Below are 17,498 nucleotides of genomic sequence, written 5' to 3' on the forward strand. Positions count from 1 at the left end.
GCTGCGCCGTGCCTTTGGACAGAGGGAGGGGTGGCTTGAGGTGATGCCACGGGAGGACTTCTGGGCAGCGATGAATGGCTTGGCTCACTCACTACTCAGCTGCCTGGAAGCAGCAAAATCGGAAAACCAGCTCCAGAAGGTTCGGGGGAAAGGCACCCGTGGGATGCCTTAGGGAAAGTGGATTGGTCTAAGGGGGCGGCACAACACATGTGGATCTCTGTGTCCCGCCAACGTCCACAGAGAACATCCATCGCAGAGAAAAGCCAGGTGGACAGATGGCTCGTCGGGCCATCGGGCAGGTGTCAGCATCTCACTCACTGGCCACTGCACGAGACAGCTCGTGGCCCCGCTCTCCGAGGATGACGTGGCCGAACGTCCAGCCCGCCAGCAGACTCTGATGCTTAGCCCATGACAGTGGCCTTTTTCCCAAGGCGCCCAACCAGCCAGCTGGGGGTAGGTTGGTGACAGGAGACCTCCATCCACACTGGAGAGGGCAGTGAGTCGTCACCACCAGAGGTGACATCAGCTCCAGCCAGGGGCTTGCTCCCCTGCCCCCGGGGCCTGGGCCCGCTCTGCTATCCAAGGGCTCTTGAAGTGCCGAGCTCACAGTCAGGAGACCGCACGCATCACAGCCTCAGACCGGGGACTCACTTCACAGCAGAAGAGCTGTGGCCACAGGGACCACTGCTGTGTCACGGGTTCCCCATCCGCCAGGGCAGCCAGCCCCAGAAAACGGCCTGCAGAGCCAAGGCTCAGCGACTGCGGGGTAGGGCGTTCAGCTCCAGGACACAGTCTATGTATTTAGCCAAGAGCGGAATGTACAGTCATGTCTCCCCATAGGCAGACTCCCCAGTAACACGCCATCGGGGACCCACGGTGGGGGGCAGGGTTGGGTCCTCTCACCATCGATCCCAGAAACCCGCTGGCGAAATGTGTGCTTCTCATCCCTGCGACCTTAGATCCTGTTGGATTGGAGGTTCTGGTTTGGGGGAACCGTGGAAGATGCTCCATGGGGGTTACACTAAGTACTGCACAGAAACAAAGCTATGGCCACCTCCGGCCACTTAGCGTTCCTCACGCCAGTGGCCGCATAATCAAAGAAAGGCGGTGCCTCCCCAGAGAGCGGCCTGGCCCTGCGTGTGCTGGGTGAGGACGGGTGCCTCCCCAGAGAGCAGCCTGGCCCTGCGTGTGCTGGGTGAGGACGGGTACCTCCCCAGAGAGCGGCCTGGCCCTGCGTGTGCTGGGTGAGGACGGGTATGTCCAGAACTCAGGGACTCTGGGTCTTTTAGCCATTCGTGGTTTCGTGGGTACAAAATGTTTCAAGTGTTGAAAGAACAGCAAAAGCACAAGGCGGAAACGTGATACTATATGAAAAAGAGAAGTGTTTTTTCCCTTTTAAAAAACATAGTGATGAAAATGTAAATTTTAAGACTCGGTGGACAGTTTAGAGAGCAGATTAGATGCGGCTGCTGAGAGAATGTGCAAACCGACAGATGGACAGAAATGCCCCGATGCAGTGCAGAGACCCAGAGGTGGAGCACGGGAAAGAGGGTCTGAGACCCGGGAATGGAAAGGCAGGTATAGCACACCTGGCTGGAGCTGCAGAGAGACGGCGAGAGGGAATGGGACAGAGGCAATATGTGAAGCACGATGATGGCTGAGAAATTTCTAGAACTGATAAAAGACTATATTCTCAGATGCAAGGGGCAAGTCAAATTTCAAGCCAGATAGAAATAAATGCATGCTCAGACATATTCTAGTGCCGCTACAGACAGCGAAGACAAAGAGCGGGGAGAATTTTAGATCAGACAGAGAGAAAGGACGGATTAGCAACTGGTGGGTGGAGGGGGGGAACGATAAGATCCTGTCCGCTGACCTCCCGGCAAGAAAAGTGGAAAATGTCTTAAAATACTGAGAGAAAGCAATGATGCCTTGTAATTACCGCACAGCTAAAACTCCCATTTCAGAACCAGGATGAGAGAAAGACATTTGCAGAAAAGCTAAAATTGAGACATTTACTACCACTGGGCCCACTCAAGGAAGTTCCCAAAGGTTTGTTTCGAGGAGAATGAGCCCAGGGTGGGGTCCTAAGATGAAACAGGGCCGAGGACCCCAGAAGCTGCAGATGCAGGGAAATCCAGGCAAATGGGAACTCACTGAAAATAGCGACAGTGACTTTGGGGGTAAAAACGAGAAAGACAGCTTCCCTGGTGGCGCAGTGGTTGGGAGTCCGCCTGCCGATGCAGGGGACGCGGGTTCGTGCCCCAGTCCGGGAGGATCCCACATGCCGCGCAGCGGCTGGGCCCGTGAGCCGTGGCCGCTGAGCCTGCGCGTCCGGAGCCTGTGCTCCGCAACGGGAGAGGCCACAGCAGTGAGAGGCCGCGTACCGCAAAAAAAAAAAAAAAAAAATATATATATATATAGATATAGATATATAGATATATAAAGACACAGATAAGTTAAAAGGGAGGAAAAATTATACACTAGGCAAGAAAAGTAATATGTAGCTATATTAACATTAGATTCGATTTAAAGCAAAAAGCAGCTCACCCAGAAAACAACTGTAAATTCCTAGGCCCTAAGCAATAGAAAACAAAAATGGACAGAACTTCAAGGAGAAACGGACAATGCCAACTTTGTGCGGAATTTTAATATCCTTCTCCTCCTGATAGATTATCAGGTAGAAATGAGCAAGGATATAGAAAATTGCAAAAATGAAAGTAGCGAGCTTGATCTGAGGGACACACGTAAGACTCTACAGCCCAGAGTGGGTGGCCGGTACTTCCGAACAAGAGGTGTGCACCATCTGTACGGAAAAATCATAAAACTTTATTGTAAGACGTGAAAGAGGATTACATGAGAGGAGGAACAGAATGTTCACACACGGGAAGAATCGATGCTGGAAACGGCCGTCCTCCCGAGTTCATCCAGCCTCGTGCCAGTGAAAGTTCCAACAGGTTTCGTGGGTTTTTAAATAGTACTTAGGAGCTGATTCTAAAATCTGCGTGGAAGAATAAAGGTTGTTGAATAACCAAGAAAAATTTGAAGAATACAAAACAAGGGCTTGCCTTACCAGACGCCTGGACCGCTTGTGACGCCACAGCCTTCAGAAACGCGGGGCCGGTGGGCCAACCGCACGAGATAAGGGCCCAGAAGCAGACCCCGCACGTCACGTCAGGAGGCCTGCGGTGACCCTGGGGGCCCTGCTGACCAGTGGGGAAGGGCAGGATCTTCAAATGGTCCTGGGGTGACCTGTTCCCCAGGCAGAAAACGTGAAATAAAATAGGATACTTCCTTCTTTCTTTCTTTTTTTTTTTTTTTTGCAGTACTCTCAACCACTGCGCCACCAGGGAAGCCCTAGGGTACTTACTTCTATTTGCCATCCCCCAGATTCAGTTCCAGGTGGATTTCGGTTCAAAGCTAAACATTATAATTTTCAAAATAGAGTGTGAGAGAATCAGTTATGACTTCAGGAAGGGAACGGACTTCTTAGCAAGGCACACAGTGTCCCAAACCACAAAGGAAATGATGAATACATTCAGTTCCATTCAATGACAAAAATTCTGTGCATCAAAAGACACAAAAATAAAGGGAAAAAACGAACCGAAATGAGAAGACTTTGGTAATGAATAACACCACCAAAACAATGAGTGCCGCCGACTTACATAAAGGAAGTCCAGCAATCAATAAACAGAAGGCCAGCAACAAATTCGAAAAGGGAGGGAAGTTACAACACTTCTGCAGAGGAAGCTCCCGCGGCTAACACGCATGTGCTGGGGCTGGACCCCCCCCCCCCGTGGTCAGGGAGGCGTAGGCTGAACCACATGGGACCCCTCGCACCCCTGAAGGGCAGCACTTACACTCGCCGTGGACCTGTGACCGCACACCCATGGGTGGGGGTTGGGAACAAAGGGAAGATCTGGGAAAGCAGGGCCTCCTTCCTCCTCGATGTAGCCGTTCCAGCCCCAAACATACGCCCGAGGGTCTCGCACCAGAACCAGAGCGCAGAGAAACGTGGACGGAAGATTCACTGCAGCCAGAAATGGTGCACCTGTGAGTCCAACAGGAAAATGGACTCTGACGTGTTCGCACAAGGAAGCATGATACGGCAGCAACGCTGGACCATAGCTCCTGCGTGAGTCCCCCCAGCAACGCTGGATGAGGACAGCAAAATGCAGGGTGACCCCTCAGTGCGACCCCCTTCCGCTCACCTGGGTGATGTCCTGAGAGCCATCCCGTGGAAGGCAGGGGCTGCAGGCCCGGGATACCACAGCCCGGCCCCTCTAGCTCTGCCACCTACTGCGGCAGTGTTTCCTCCTGGTTTGATGTGACATTTGAGTTGCCACATGTGAAGCGCCCAGAACACGGCCTGGCCCACGGATATCACCACGATGGGCCCCCGGCTAGGATGCGCAGGACGCCCGAGGCTGCACGGTTTAGGGACGGGCACGTGGGCCTTCTTTTCACTATTCTGTCCATCTTTCTGTCTGTTTCAAGCGGTTGATTGCATGGCTGCTTTGCTGGGGGCGCCTCGTTTTCACTTCAGCTCTTTTTCCTTCCCAAAGTTCATCTTGGGGCTTCCTTTCCAAACCACGCCCCCACCCCGAGCTCCAGGCCTTTAGGGCGACTCAGCACGGCCCTGGGAGAGTGAGAGCACGGGCCACGCGTGCTGCGGGGGACCTCCCCTGTAGTGCAGCGATGCCCCTTGGAAATTCCCCGCCTTCCCACTCTGCTGTGACCTTCCCAAGTTCCCTCTGGCAGCTTCTGTGCAGGTTGGCTTCCCTTTGCTCTCTAGCTCCGGTGAGTGACCCCGCTTCAGGGGCTCCGTGCCCCTATGGGCCACGCCAGGGGGCAGCTAGCAGGACGGCCCTTGTCCCCCAGCTCCTTCCGCAGGGTGGTGAGAACTGCAGACTCTGGGACCAAGGGCTCTGTCCAAACCCCACAGTGAGCCTGACCCTGCTCTGCTGGGCCCTGCCTGTTCCAGCCCCGCCTGGCGATAGGCGGGGGCCCCCCAGAGCCCCTCTCAGGGCGGTTTCTCTAGCCGGCTTGTGATTACAAATCCTCCGCCCTTCACCTTCAGACGTAAACCTCCCTGCCCTGCGCCGTTGCCCTGAGGACCAGGGAGCAAACGCTCAGGGCGCCCCACGCTCTCCCCTTCCCGTCCCGTCCCGTCCTGTCCCGGGGGAGGTCAGGGCCTACCCTCCGGGCCCCTCGCTCCAGGCACAACACGGCCTCCTGTCCGCAGGGTGCCTCCGGCACGTCCAGTTAGCTCGCCCAGGTGGCCTGGCCTCACGGCCCCAGCCCTGCCCTGCGCCCTTCCTTTGGGGCGCCCAGCCTTCCGGAGCCTCCTGCCTTGGCGTGGGGAGCAGGGCTCGGGTCTCCCTGGCTCTCCCCCTCCCGCAGCAGCTGTCGCGGAAGAAGACCTGCCTTGGCCGCCTTTGAGTGATGACCGGCTACCACCGTGTCCGGGAGCGGCCCCCCTATTAACCCCTCCTGACTGGGCGGGCGGGTCTCTGTCTGTCTCCTGCTGGGACGGAGCCGACAGCACAGGCCTCTCCAGGCACGCCCGGCACGAGGCCAGCTCTCCTGCTTCTCTGGGTGCTGCAGGCCTGAGGCACCCGGGAGCCATTTGTTGGCTGAGACCCAAGGTCCGTCTCCCAGCCCCCTGCTTCCCCCAACCCTGGAGACCCGGATGTCCTGGCCGCGAGGCATCCGCTCTGCTGGCTGCTGCCGTGTCCTGGGGGAGGGCGGCCTTCGACCTCCAGACTATAGTCCAGCGCCCGCCTGGGCTGGGGTAGCAGCCCTTTCTGGGACGAGCAGGAAGAACGCCCAACGATGCCGCGCCGGTCACTTACATCCTACAAGTGCGAGGAGCCTTCTGGAGGTCTCCCCGGGAGATTCCACGCGCTGATCTGTTAACACGTGGTGGTGACAGAGGGCGGAATTCACTCGCGCTAAGGACACTGGAAAAGGAACTGCAAAAGGTCTAAGTGGGGGGGCTTCCCTGGCGGTCCAGTGGTTAGGACTCTGCGCTCTCGCTGCCGAGGGCGTGGGTTCAGTCCCTGGTCGGGGAACTAAGATCCCACGCGGTGCAGCCAGAAAACAAATCTAAGTGGGAACAGCGTTCAGGACAGTAGAGTGAGGTTCCCGCCTTGGGGACAGGGCGTGGGAACAACTGAAGGGTCAGCCCCACTCCGGATGGCCCTGCGCAGGGCTGGACTCTGCGGCGCGCCTGCCGTGCGGGCTGGCGGGGACGGCACGTCTGTGCTTTCCCCTCCACCCCCAGCAGCTCTGCGGGTCATCGGGTCCCGGAGAGTGTGCAGCAAACTGAGCCGCCACGAAGAAACGCTTCTCCTTACGCTTGTCCTGACTCAGCGCCGTTGGGGCGCCAAGGACACTGGCGATGTGCGGGGTGTCCCAGGGGAACAGCGGGGCTGAGGAGGGGCGTCTGGACTACGTGTCTCCCACGCCCAAGGGCGGGCGCCTCTCCAAACCCGGAGTCCTGCGTGACCCCAGGGGCAGCCCCATGCCGGACGCACCCCCCCAAACCCTGAGCCTCCCCGGGGCCCGTAGCGCCCACCTCCTTCTGCACCAAACCTTTCCCTGGAGAAGGAGCCGATGCAGGCTGGCCCCAAACCCCATTTTCTGTTTGGAGCCGCAGAAAACGGGGTTGAGGGGGAGGGGTGGCCGACAGCGCCTACCTGCCCGGCTGACTCCGGGCACTGAAGGTCCGTCCTGAGCCCAGGAGCACAGCTCCGTGTTGTGTCCGGATGGCACAGTCCCAGGGGGGCGGCCACCGCCCTGCCTTCCACGGCCTTGGGCTGGCCCAGTGGGTCAGCCTTCTTACAAAGTCCTGGGCAGGTGGGACCGACCGTTTCGTCAGACATCAGCGGAATCCTCCACCGGTAAGTGGTGATGTTTTAGCACCGTCTGCGGGGCAACTATGTCCCAGAGGCCTTCTGGTCCTGAGCCATGACTGAGGAGCTTGGGGTGGGGGGAGCGGAGGACCCCTGGGGCAGGCGAGCAGCGCCTTCTCAGACAGTGCACCCCTGCCCCGCAGCCCCCGGCCTCACAGTACTTGGAGTCCCTCCGCGTCTCTGACCCCTGGCAGGATGTCGGGGCTCCTGTAGGTGGACTATCCCCACCACCTGGTGGATCTGGAGCCCAGAGCACGCAACATCGCCCCCTTCCTCTGAGCTGTCACAGGACAATTCCATCTCCCCACTGTGGGTTCAGCCTTTGGGGAGCACTTTCAGACCCGCTGCTGGGCGGCCACTTGGACCAGGCTGTGCTCTCAGGCTCCACGCTGGGAGAAGACACGGGAGGCGAGCCCCCAGCGCAGGCCTGGGGTGTCATCCCATTTCCTAGTGGGGCTGTTCCTGTATGACCACCCCAAGCTCTCCCCTTGCTGTCTGGGGTGTGTATGTGTGCGTGTGTGTGTGCCAATACACGTGTGTATGGGGGGGGGGCGCCTGTAGGCATGTGCTGGTACTCGCATGCTCTGAATTCAGGATATATTTTTAAAGCTACATCGTGGGTAGACGTGTGCGCGCCAGGAGCGCCGGTCCCAGCCCGGCTTTCCCAGGTCTCAGGGCGGACGTGGGCCCATCCCCACTGCCGGCACCGGCCCCAGAGCAGAAAAGCACATACGCAGGGGCCGTTCCCAGAGCAGCAGTGACACCATGGTTCTTTTAGCTCGGTTTATTTTCACAAGACAGACAAATCAGACCCTGGAATAGCTCTTGGTTCTGACAAGAGTTCTTTTCTTTATAAAGAAAAAGCGTTCCTGGGTTTTCTCCACAGAATGCATTTGTTTTTACAAAAAAATAGTTTTTGATATATACATGCCTACTTTGGAAACCTTGAGTCCTGGATGGCTTTTAAGACCCGTTTTTAGGCAGAGGGTCACTTAGCATGCTTTATGCACCAACAGACTTTTCTCCCTTGTTTCCGCCTGACGGTTGCTCTCCTTCTCGATTTCCCTTCCGAAAGCAACTGACATGAAATGGAAAGGCTCAGAAAGTGTCCTCACGACAGCCTCGGGAGGGTCTGTTCAGGCGAGGACCCCCGCGGGCCAGGATGTGCCTGGAGGGCCTTTCCTTTCCTGGGAAAACCCTCCGCAGACCAGAAGCAAAGGGACAGAAGGAGGCAGTCAGTCACTTTTTCTTGTAGCGGGGTTATTTTATCCCCCTCTTTCACAGCAGCAATTTTAATCAACGAGTATGATGCCCACAGCATTTTATCTAGAAAAGTACTGCCACTCAGGCAGGCTCAAGCACGCCTGCGTACAAAGTGACCTTCGCAAGCGCACGGCAAATGCAGCCAGTTTTACGGGATACAGGCTTTTAGAGTCGAAGTTATAGCTCCCCCCACTCCCTCCCCCCACAAGCTCCCACAGACCAAAAATACCGCTCTCCTCAACTACACAAAGCTGTAGCAAATTTGTAAAAATGAAGTGTACAAAAGGAAGCGTCCGTATAATACATTTGCACCCTGCATACAATGTATCACCCTTCGAAGCTGGCCAACGGTCAGGTACGGCAGAGGGTCGACAATAGAAAAAGAACCCCGACGTCTGTCCCACACATTTGAGTCGATGGTTGGTGTGATTTTCCAAAGAGAGATATTTTCATTTACAGCTACAGTACTTGCTGACGACCCTTATGATTAAGAAGCCAGGTGAATTTCCCGGCGTTTAGGCAAGTATTATTTGATTGTCACCACGTACAATTCTGAGACAATAAATACAAGTAGATCAGATGCATTTCTTCATGGTATCAAGTAACTCCAGTTTAATACAATTTAGTGCATTTCAGCATCTCGTTCACAGTTCAACTTCTGTCCAAAATACTTTTGCAACAAAAAGTTAAGAAACGGAAAAGTTTATGGGAAAAGAAAACTCCAAGTGAACTTGTCATCACAAAGCTTAAAACTTTAAAGTGATTCAATTGTCTTTGAAAAGAACACGCGGCTGCTGCCAGGTGTCAGCCACCCTGTGATTTCCTGGGCTCCCCGAAGCGCTCTTATGTCCAGAGCGTTTTGTGGGAAACGCCACCATTGCCAACGAGTTAGCTAGTGGCTGAGGCCTGCGGTGAACTTAATTCACGTGTGTCCACCCCTTCCGTCAAGCAGAGTGCAGTGTGACATCTCCTACCCAAAACACGCCCTGCATTTTCGTGTCCTGGCCCTGATACGCAAGGATGCAGAACCCGCAGGAACATCTGCACACACCCGGCAGCACCTCGTGGGACCAAGGCAGGGCCGTGGCCGGGGTGTGGCCGGCGCCATGGGCCACGCCCAGGTGCTGGGGAGAGGCTTGCCTTTGCTTTGGGAGCTAACTTGCTAGAGAGAGGGGCAGACACGTGGGCCGGGGACATGCTGTCTCCAGACGGAAGGCAGGTAGGCACGTCAGGCCCATGGTTTAACCCTAAGCCCGGTTACACTGCAGAGGGTTGAAAGCCACGCGGCACCACTGCCCGCTGTGTCGCATGCCGGGGCTGCATGCAGCTGTGGGTGAGAAATTTGCAGCACGAGTTCACACACAGGGTCGGACAATTCAGCTGAGAATCAGTTGGGCTGAGAAGATTCTATCTGGCTTGTCTACAGGTGTCTTGGGCAGAGACAAAGCAACATGCAGAGAGATACTTATTCTTCACCCCAAATCTGACACAAATGGGGGTCCCATGGGCACGGACAGCTTGGAGACGGCTCTTGGCCTACACGTGACTGCACGCACCGCTTTCTCCCCAGATCGATTTCGGTGCTCAGTAACTAGTGTGACAAAGAGCGTGTACCACGGTGCACACGGCGGGGACGGGGCAAACGGGGTGGAGATTCCAAACTGACTGGCGATCATGCCTGCACTGCCTTTGCAAGAAAGTTCTGTTCACGCCGCTGATTTGTGTCATTGCTGAGTGGTTTGTGTAGAGACCACTCTTCAGCCTGACTCTGTGCTTCTCAGGCAGGGGCTGTGGACAGACAGGGCCATGCATCCCGTACGCTGTCACCAAAGACCGGATGACCGGCATCACTTCTTTCTTTGGGGTTAAAACTCTTGTCAGTGGTCTCCCCGACCAGGTAAGCCTTTCCCCAGCGTCTGCTCACCTGCAGGAGTGAAGCCATCTCTGCTCAGTGCTGTCACAAAGACCCCGAGAGGGGCCAGAAAGTCCCCAGGTGCTGGTAGCTGTCAGAAGGTTACCATGAAATGCCACAGGCACCCTAGAAGCCCCCTGGAACTTCCCAGAGGGGACTGCTGGACACACGGGGAGGGCCCAGAAGCCAAACTCTACTCGCCAGGCTGCACCAGGATACGTGTGCAGGTGACAAAAGACATGGCACCGGGACCTGAGCTGAGAAACACGCCGGCCAGCAGCACCCCGGCTCAGAACTCAGTCTGTCGGGCACTTGTGGGAGGGGCCCAAGGCCTGGGGCCCCGCCCTTTGTATATCTCCAGTGGGAGGGGGGCTGGCCCTGGAGGCTGCCCCTGCAGAGAGGTCAGCAAACACCACAGAAATTCCTTGCCCCGCCCAACCCAGGGCCTAGCATGTAGGCTGCCAACGACTTCAATCTAGAGCACACCCTCCCGGACTATGACAAGCACGACTGTCCCAACATCCAGCCTGAATTTGGACAATGGTAACATCAGAAACAAAAGGGGGTAAAGGAAAAGAAATAAGAAAAACACTGTTCTGAGATTTATTAATTTAAAAAATGAAAGGAGCCTCCCCTTCCCTTCCGAAGTGCATGAAAAGCAAAATCCACCCTCCAAAAAAAAAAAAAAAAAACCCAAACATTCATGGTGTAGTTTTTATTGCTCTCAGAGGGCTTGGTATTCAAATGCACAAGCTAATCTTTGTTAAATCAGAAGGAAGTCACTGAGATTTAAAACCTACACGTGGTCTCAATCTCCATTCATCTAGGAGTCTTCACAGCTCCTCACTGACTCAATATAGAATTTACACATTGTGTACTAATTTCAAGGGGAGGGAACGTAGCTGGGAAGCAAGAACTATTAATTCAATGGTAAAAGACCTAAATTTGCATTTTCCAGGTAATATGCCTTCACGGTAGTACCCTTCAACTTTTTCCTTTAAGATTTTTAGGGATTAGTGAATTAGCAAATGACATAAACACACAGAGACAGATGAGCAGCATACTGTGTGAGGAAAAGTAAGATCGAAGGCAGCCGCTCACCGCAGCCCCCCTGCTCGGTTGGGCTCCAAGGGAAGGGGGAGACGTGCTTTGTGGCAGAGGGAAGCTCTCTTCTGAGAAAGCACTTCAAAGCTGTCTTTCAACCTCACGAGGACTTGTGTGCACTCACTACCACTCATGAGCGAGCCCAGAACTGTGATTCGCTTCCCTGTGACCTTGGTCCCTTCACCAAGGTCACCATGCACAATTCAGTAGTGTCATTATGAAGGGTATATGCTGTTTCCATAAGTCTCCCAGAATGCATACTTAGGGCCAATGCATTGTTCCAGTTTAGTTTATACTGTTTTCCATGCCTCTTGCTTCCATCTTTTCCCCTAGAAAATTCAACCTGCCTCTATCCTGAACGCTGGTTACAGTATTATCAGAGATAACACCCATTATTTTTCTTTCCCTTGCTAAAAAAGATGAGGGGAATGTGACTTAAAAAAACCAAGTTGAACGTTTAAGACGAAAGTCCGATGCAGGCAGGGTGACGGTGGAACGGCCTGGCGGAGTGCGGGGCTCCAGCGGGAGGGGGGAGGGAGTCCCAGTCCCCCTACTCTGCCCAGCAGCCCGGCCAGGCCCTTGGCCAAACGCGCACGAAATACCTCCCTCTGAGGAAGAAACGGCTCCCACCAGGGCAGCAGGCTGAAGGGGACGAGGTCAGGGCACTCCGGTCACCCTCCCCCAGGACAAGTGCATCTGCTCGGAAGGGGGGTGGCAGCGGAGGGGAAGGCTCACCACCTCTAGCTTCCATCAGGAAGTTGAGCGCCATCAACAGATCAACTGTGAAAATAAAATCTCTAAAAGCTCCGTGTTAACAGTCTCCTTTAGAAGACAGGATGATGGTGACACTGCCTTTTCAAAAATCCAACAGTCCTGCGGGCTGCGGGCGGAGGTCTCCCCGGCTCCGGCCGGCTGGGGAGGGGGCCGCCCTGCACCCGGCGGGGTGACCGGGTGGGACAGAGGAGCTGAGCTCCAGGCACGGGAAGGACTCGACGTCTCACCGCGTTCTCGGGCTCCACTCGCTTTAAAACCGATTTAAGGTGTGTCAGGCAGGCTTAGGTGGGAAGCGCGAGGACGCTCCGGAAACGACCAGGGGGCGTGTCCCGCCGCCAGCCCCGCCCAGTGTGCTTATCGCCGAGGGGACGTCCCCAGGCCCCGCCCCCATTGCCTGGAATCGAGGTGCCAGCAGGTCGGGACCGGCGGGTGCTCTGGGGACGCCGGGACCCGCGCACACCGTCCCGGGGGCGACGGGGGAAGAGAGTTTGCAGGGAGAACAGGGGAGGAGGCGAGGGGCAGGGGGAAACTCCCGAGATAACGGATAAAAACCAAAAACTGGATCTAAGTGTGAGAAGAGAAAGCATCCAAAAGTTCCCTGTCAGGCAGAGCTCTAGAGAGACGGCAGCGGCGACACCCGTTGTCCCGGGAGCAGCGGCGACACCCGTTGTCCCGGGAGCAGCGGCGACACCCGTTGTCCCGGGAGCGGGTCCCCCGGGCCGCTCTGCCGGCAGCGGACGCGCAGGTGCGAGGCTGGCGTCTGTCTCCATCTGCAGGCCTTCCGACTGCTTTGCTCTTGGCTCAAGTTTTATTGGTCAGTATTAGTCACCAGTTAATAAGAAAAATAGTTTCTAAGTGTCTTTTTTTCCCACCCCCGCTCTGTGTGTGTTGTTGTTTTTAATTGAGTTAATTGGATACCACGGTCAGGTGTGTGTGTGTTCAGTCACAGCCGTTCATTATTCCTTTTTCTTAAATTCTTGGTTTCCATAGCTGGAGCCTTTCTCTATCTCAGTCACTCCTATCAGTCGGCGGACTCCAAAGGAAGCTTTAAAATAGGAAACAGGTGAGGTTAGACCGATTGCTGGCAAGCTGGAAACATCGTCATGGGGGCGGGCGGACCTTCGGCCTCAGACTTCCCTGGGGGGGGGGCAGGCCGGCCTTCTCCCCTCCTCCGCCCCTCCCTGCCCTGCCCACTCAGCCTGTCCCGGGAGGCGGCCAGCTCTGCTCCCCCACCAGCCCGGGGGAGTGTGCGCCCGCTGCGGGGAGCAGTTCTCAGCCAGGGCTGAGGGCCGTAGTGCCCAGCCAGGTGCCCGACAGACCGGGTGCCCAGCAGTGCACTCAGGGCTGCAGGGCCTCGAAAGCGTCCCGGGAACCTCAGCCCATCACACCAGCCCACGCCCCTAACTGCCCGAGCTCAAACCGGTGGCCCAGGCCCTCCCCACACAGCTCTTAGAAGGAGATGCCAGGCGGGCGGATGGCCGGCCAGCTTTCTGGACAGATGGCCCTGGAATCTGGCTGTGGCCTTCACGGCCCTGTGGCTCAGTGGCCAGAGCAGCTCTCTGAGGCCGGCAAGGCTCAGGTTGCATCCCGGCTCCCAGGTGACCATCTCCAGGCCTGGGCGCCACAGCCGGCACATGGAAGACTCCCAACCTCAAGCCGCGCCGTCGCGCCCGTGCATTACCTGCCCCGACAAACCCCAGGAACGTCAGGATCAGAAGAGGAGACCCACTGGCAAAGACGCCTAAGACAAAACTGAAGAGAGGAGACAGGAGAAGTGTGGCCCAGAAGAGGAAGTTCAGGAGTGTCCACGGCCGCCGGGCGGGTTTGAACTGCTCCCCCGGAAACACGCCTTTCTGGTTATACATCTCCTGCAGCGCATCCTGAAACAGTCGACCGGTGTGCTGTTGTTACAACCCCACAGTGAAAAGGGACTCGACCTATAAATAAAGTGGACGGGCCATGCAGGCTGCGGGTGGGAGATGCAGTTCGCATGACCTTCGTGGAGAACCTCGGTGGCCTCTACCGAAAGCTTGAAAAATACAAACCCTTCGACAGGGCAGCTTTCCTAGGAAAATTATCAGCCGGTGCCTGGTGCGCGACACGCACCTTCAACACCCAGGACTGCGGTGTCGGCCGGCCCCTCACTGTCTCCTGTGACATCTCCAGGGCGAGGGTGGCGGCCACCACCTGCTGGGAGTCCAACGGCCTGGCGTCACCCCCCGCTGGTTTTATCACCCACAGAAAGCTATTTAACCTCTCCTTCCTCCGTGTCCTGGTGGCTAATGATGGGAGGACAGAGGACCGGGTGAGGACATGAGAGCACCCTCAACAGGGAAACGGGACACACGCTCAACACTGAGCACCAGCTGCCTGAGAAACTGCGACGCTGACATAGATTTCTCTGTGGCCACGACACGTCACATGCTAACAAGGAGATACACTCACGATAGTTTGTTTTCTGAAAGAAGTTAAGTGCCACGCAATTCCGCTCAAGTGGAAATGTGTGCGCCTACGTATTTGTCTAGGACGGAGTCTGGAAAGTTGCACACCCACACGATCTGAGTTACCCGGGGAGTAAATCTCACCTGTCCTCATTTTTTTTCTATTTTATTTTCTGCATTTAGCTTTCTACAGCTGTGTTGTGTATTACATAAAAACAGGGCAGGGGGATTAACAAACACCCAGCCCCGCAGCCTCTTCCAGCTTGTGGTCAGGCACCAACTGTCCCTGCTGGTCGGCGGGGCACGGGGCAGGCGCCACAGGTGCTGTGCGGTCAGGAGCCACTGCGACCCTTATGCCCGTGTGTACCCTCCGGGCGACCACATGAGCCCCCACCAGAAGGCCCTCCCCCGTGCAGCCCCAGAACATCTTCAAGCCCGCTCGCTCAGCCAGCTCTGCTCTGGCCACCTGCCCCACGCAGACGGGCCACGCTCTCCTTCTGCTCCCGGAGCACCTGTCAGTGGGCGGAGGGGGGGGGGCGGGGGAAGCAGGGGCGCCCTGGGGCTCTCGGCGAGCTCACGGGTCAGGTGAACGGGGCCCGGAGACCACCCAGAGACAAGAAGGCAGGACCTAGCCCCGCAGGAGAGTCCACTGTGCTTACAGATTTGCACCAAGTTTGTGACAGACCTTTTGATCACCTGAATAAAACACACACACCCGCTCTCCTGGGGAGGGACCTGCCACACACACTGCTGCTTGTGTCACTCAGACATCATGTCCTTTCTCCTAACCCTGACGCCTTGCTTCACCAATCTCCTCTTTTCTCTTTCTAACCTCTGTTGAACGTGCTTATTGTGGAACTTTAGAGAAACTGACCCCACCTAAACCATCAACACCTCCAGCCTCCCTTACCGTTTTCCAGTCCCTCCCTCACCCCAGCCCTCGGGGGCTCCAGGCCCTCTGTCATTACAGGCCCCTTTCCTTCACCGACCCCACTTGGTAAGCACAGCAAGCATGGGGGAGCACAGCGGGGGGGCAGAGGCCGGGAGACCTGGGGACAGTTCCACCCAGAGGATAGTCACCTCCTCCTCAGGACCTTAGTTCCCACATCTGCAAAATGGGGAAACTGTCTGGAATGACCTTCAAGGCCCTTTGGTGACACCGAGGTCTGTTTCCACGTTACGACCAGAGCTCACTGGTAAGTGACCAGAGGCGTCAGTGTCTCCGGAAACACGTGTGTTACAGCAGGACCAGAGCACCCAGTTTGGCTGCTTCAGGGTCTGCGTATTCCCTGGCAGGGGGCAATGGGGCCGAACGCGGTGCAGACCCCCTACTCACAAGACGGGGAGAAAGGGCTTCTCGTGCTCGGCTGGGGACATAACGGGCAGGCTCTTTGAAGCACAACTTAGAGACATTTCACAAGGGACCAGAGCCTCCTACCACCAGTCACAGCGTTAACATCTGGCAGAAACGCTCCCACACGTGCCCTGCCGCGTGGGGAACAGCAGAAAGTTCATAAATAGTTCATAAGTGTTCACAGGTAGGAAGACGACTAGCAAAACGGGGCGTCATCACATGGGAAACACACACAGTGGAGCACAGCATCTAAAGGGGTGAATTAAAGCTCTGTCAACGCTGAAAGATGTAACAGACAATGGTCACTAAAAACAGAACGGGAGAACGTGACACACAGTGCGGTCCCTGATGCAAATTACAATATAAGTGACATGAAAAGCGATAAAAAATGTGTATGTTTCAATATTATGGAAAAACATAGCAAATAATAGAAAATACCCAAATAAATCAGTTATGTCAAAACCTGTCACTTGCTGTATTTGCATCAGGTTGTTTTAGAAAGTAACCCTTAGAGATGGAGACAAGGCCTGTGGTCCATCCCCGCCAGGAGTCATCACACTCAGCTGGTGGTCTCCATCCCCAGGAAGGGCTTACACCTGCACCCCTGTGTGCAGGTACCTCTACGCTAATGCACGGTACTGCGCCTGTGCTGGGTGATTTTCTGAGAATAGCATCACATTATACGCCTGTTGCAATCTGCTTTCCTTTACACCTACTTTCTCAAGATTCATAATGTGCAGTTCATTCATTTTAACTGACTCACAGGTAAATGAATACACATGCATAACGTATCTATTTCCTAATAATGCACTTCTGGGTTATTTCTCATTTCCTGCTAAACAAATACTGTTGATTGCAAATGTCACTCTTTGTAAGAGTTTCAAACTTTTTTTACAAAATATTTATTTATTTGGCTGCGTTGGGTCTTAGCTGTGACACGTGGGATCTCTCGTAGCAGCGCACAGGCTTCTCTCTAGTTGTGGCGCATGTGCTCCAGAGCGCCATGGGCTCAGTAGTTGCAGCACACAGGCTTAGTTTCCCCGCAGTATGTGGGATCTTAGTTCCCCGACCAGGGAGCGAACCCACGTCCCCTGCATTGGAAGGTGGATTCTTAACCACTGGACCACCAGGGAAGTCCCTTCAAACTTTTAAAACTTGACCCTGATCCAGAGATGCGTTCTCTTCTGCAGCCTCGTGCACACAACGTCTTTCTGCGCGTCCACCATGTGAAGCACACACACTCTATTCCTTTTTATTTAGGTTTCCTTTTCTTCTGGAGAGTTCTATTGTTCTTGGAAATCACACATCTCATCCAAGTTTTCAAATGTAGGAGCATAAAGTTGTCATACTGCTCATACCACTTTCACTCCTTGCTCTTTGGTTGTGTCACCGTTTTTGTTCCCATTAATGCCGGCACTCTTTTTTAATTGGTCAGTCTTGCCCAAGGCTTTCTATTTTATTAATATTTTTAAAGAAAAGCTTTTGGTGCAGTAGATTCACTCTTCTGTAGCTTTGCTTTGTGCTTCAATAACTTACGCTATTTTTACTTTCTTTGTTCTCTCTCTGGGTTTACTCTATCTTGTGTATGTTTGTATAATGTATATGTGTGCGTATGTGTACACACATATATGTACACTGTATACATTCTTTGTATCTATCCTATTCCAGACTTGGGTTTCTTGAAGCTGACGAAACCCATGTTCATCAATTCTAGAAGTTTTTTTTTTTTTTTT

General features: G+C 55.0%; 1 protein-coding gene across 3 annotated transcripts in view; it reads right to left on the reverse strand.

Annotated features, from left to right (window-relative positions):
• Positions 1-2,809: 2,809 nt before the first annotated feature.
• The window catches only part of AGPAT3 (1-acylglycerol-3-phosphate O-acyltransferase 3), a 103,009-nt gene continuing 88,320 nt past the window's right edge, over positions 2,810-17,498 (reverse strand). The window contains exons 9-10 of one of the 3 annotated variants that reach the window (XM_027083029.1): positions 13,652-13,850; positions 10,793-13,015 (exon numbers count right to left, since the gene is read on the reverse strand). In XM_027083029.1, coding sequence (XP_026938830.1) covers positions 12,927-13,015; positions 13,652-13,850 — 288 coding nt within the window. In that variant the 3' untranslated portion in view covers positions 10,793-12,926. The other 2 variants (XM_027083167.1, XM_027082942.1) reach the window with 2 other exon arrangements.

Source organism: Aethalodelphis obliquidens, unplaced genomic scaffold, assembly GCF_003676395.1.
Source record: "Aethalodelphis obliquidens isolate GAN/ISIS:26980383/991018 unplaced genomic scaffold, ASM367639v1 scaffold1, whole genome shotgun sequence".
NCBI classification, from domain to species: Eukaryota; Metazoa; Chordata; class Mammalia; order Artiodactyla; family Delphinidae; genus Aethalodelphis; species Aethalodelphis obliquidens.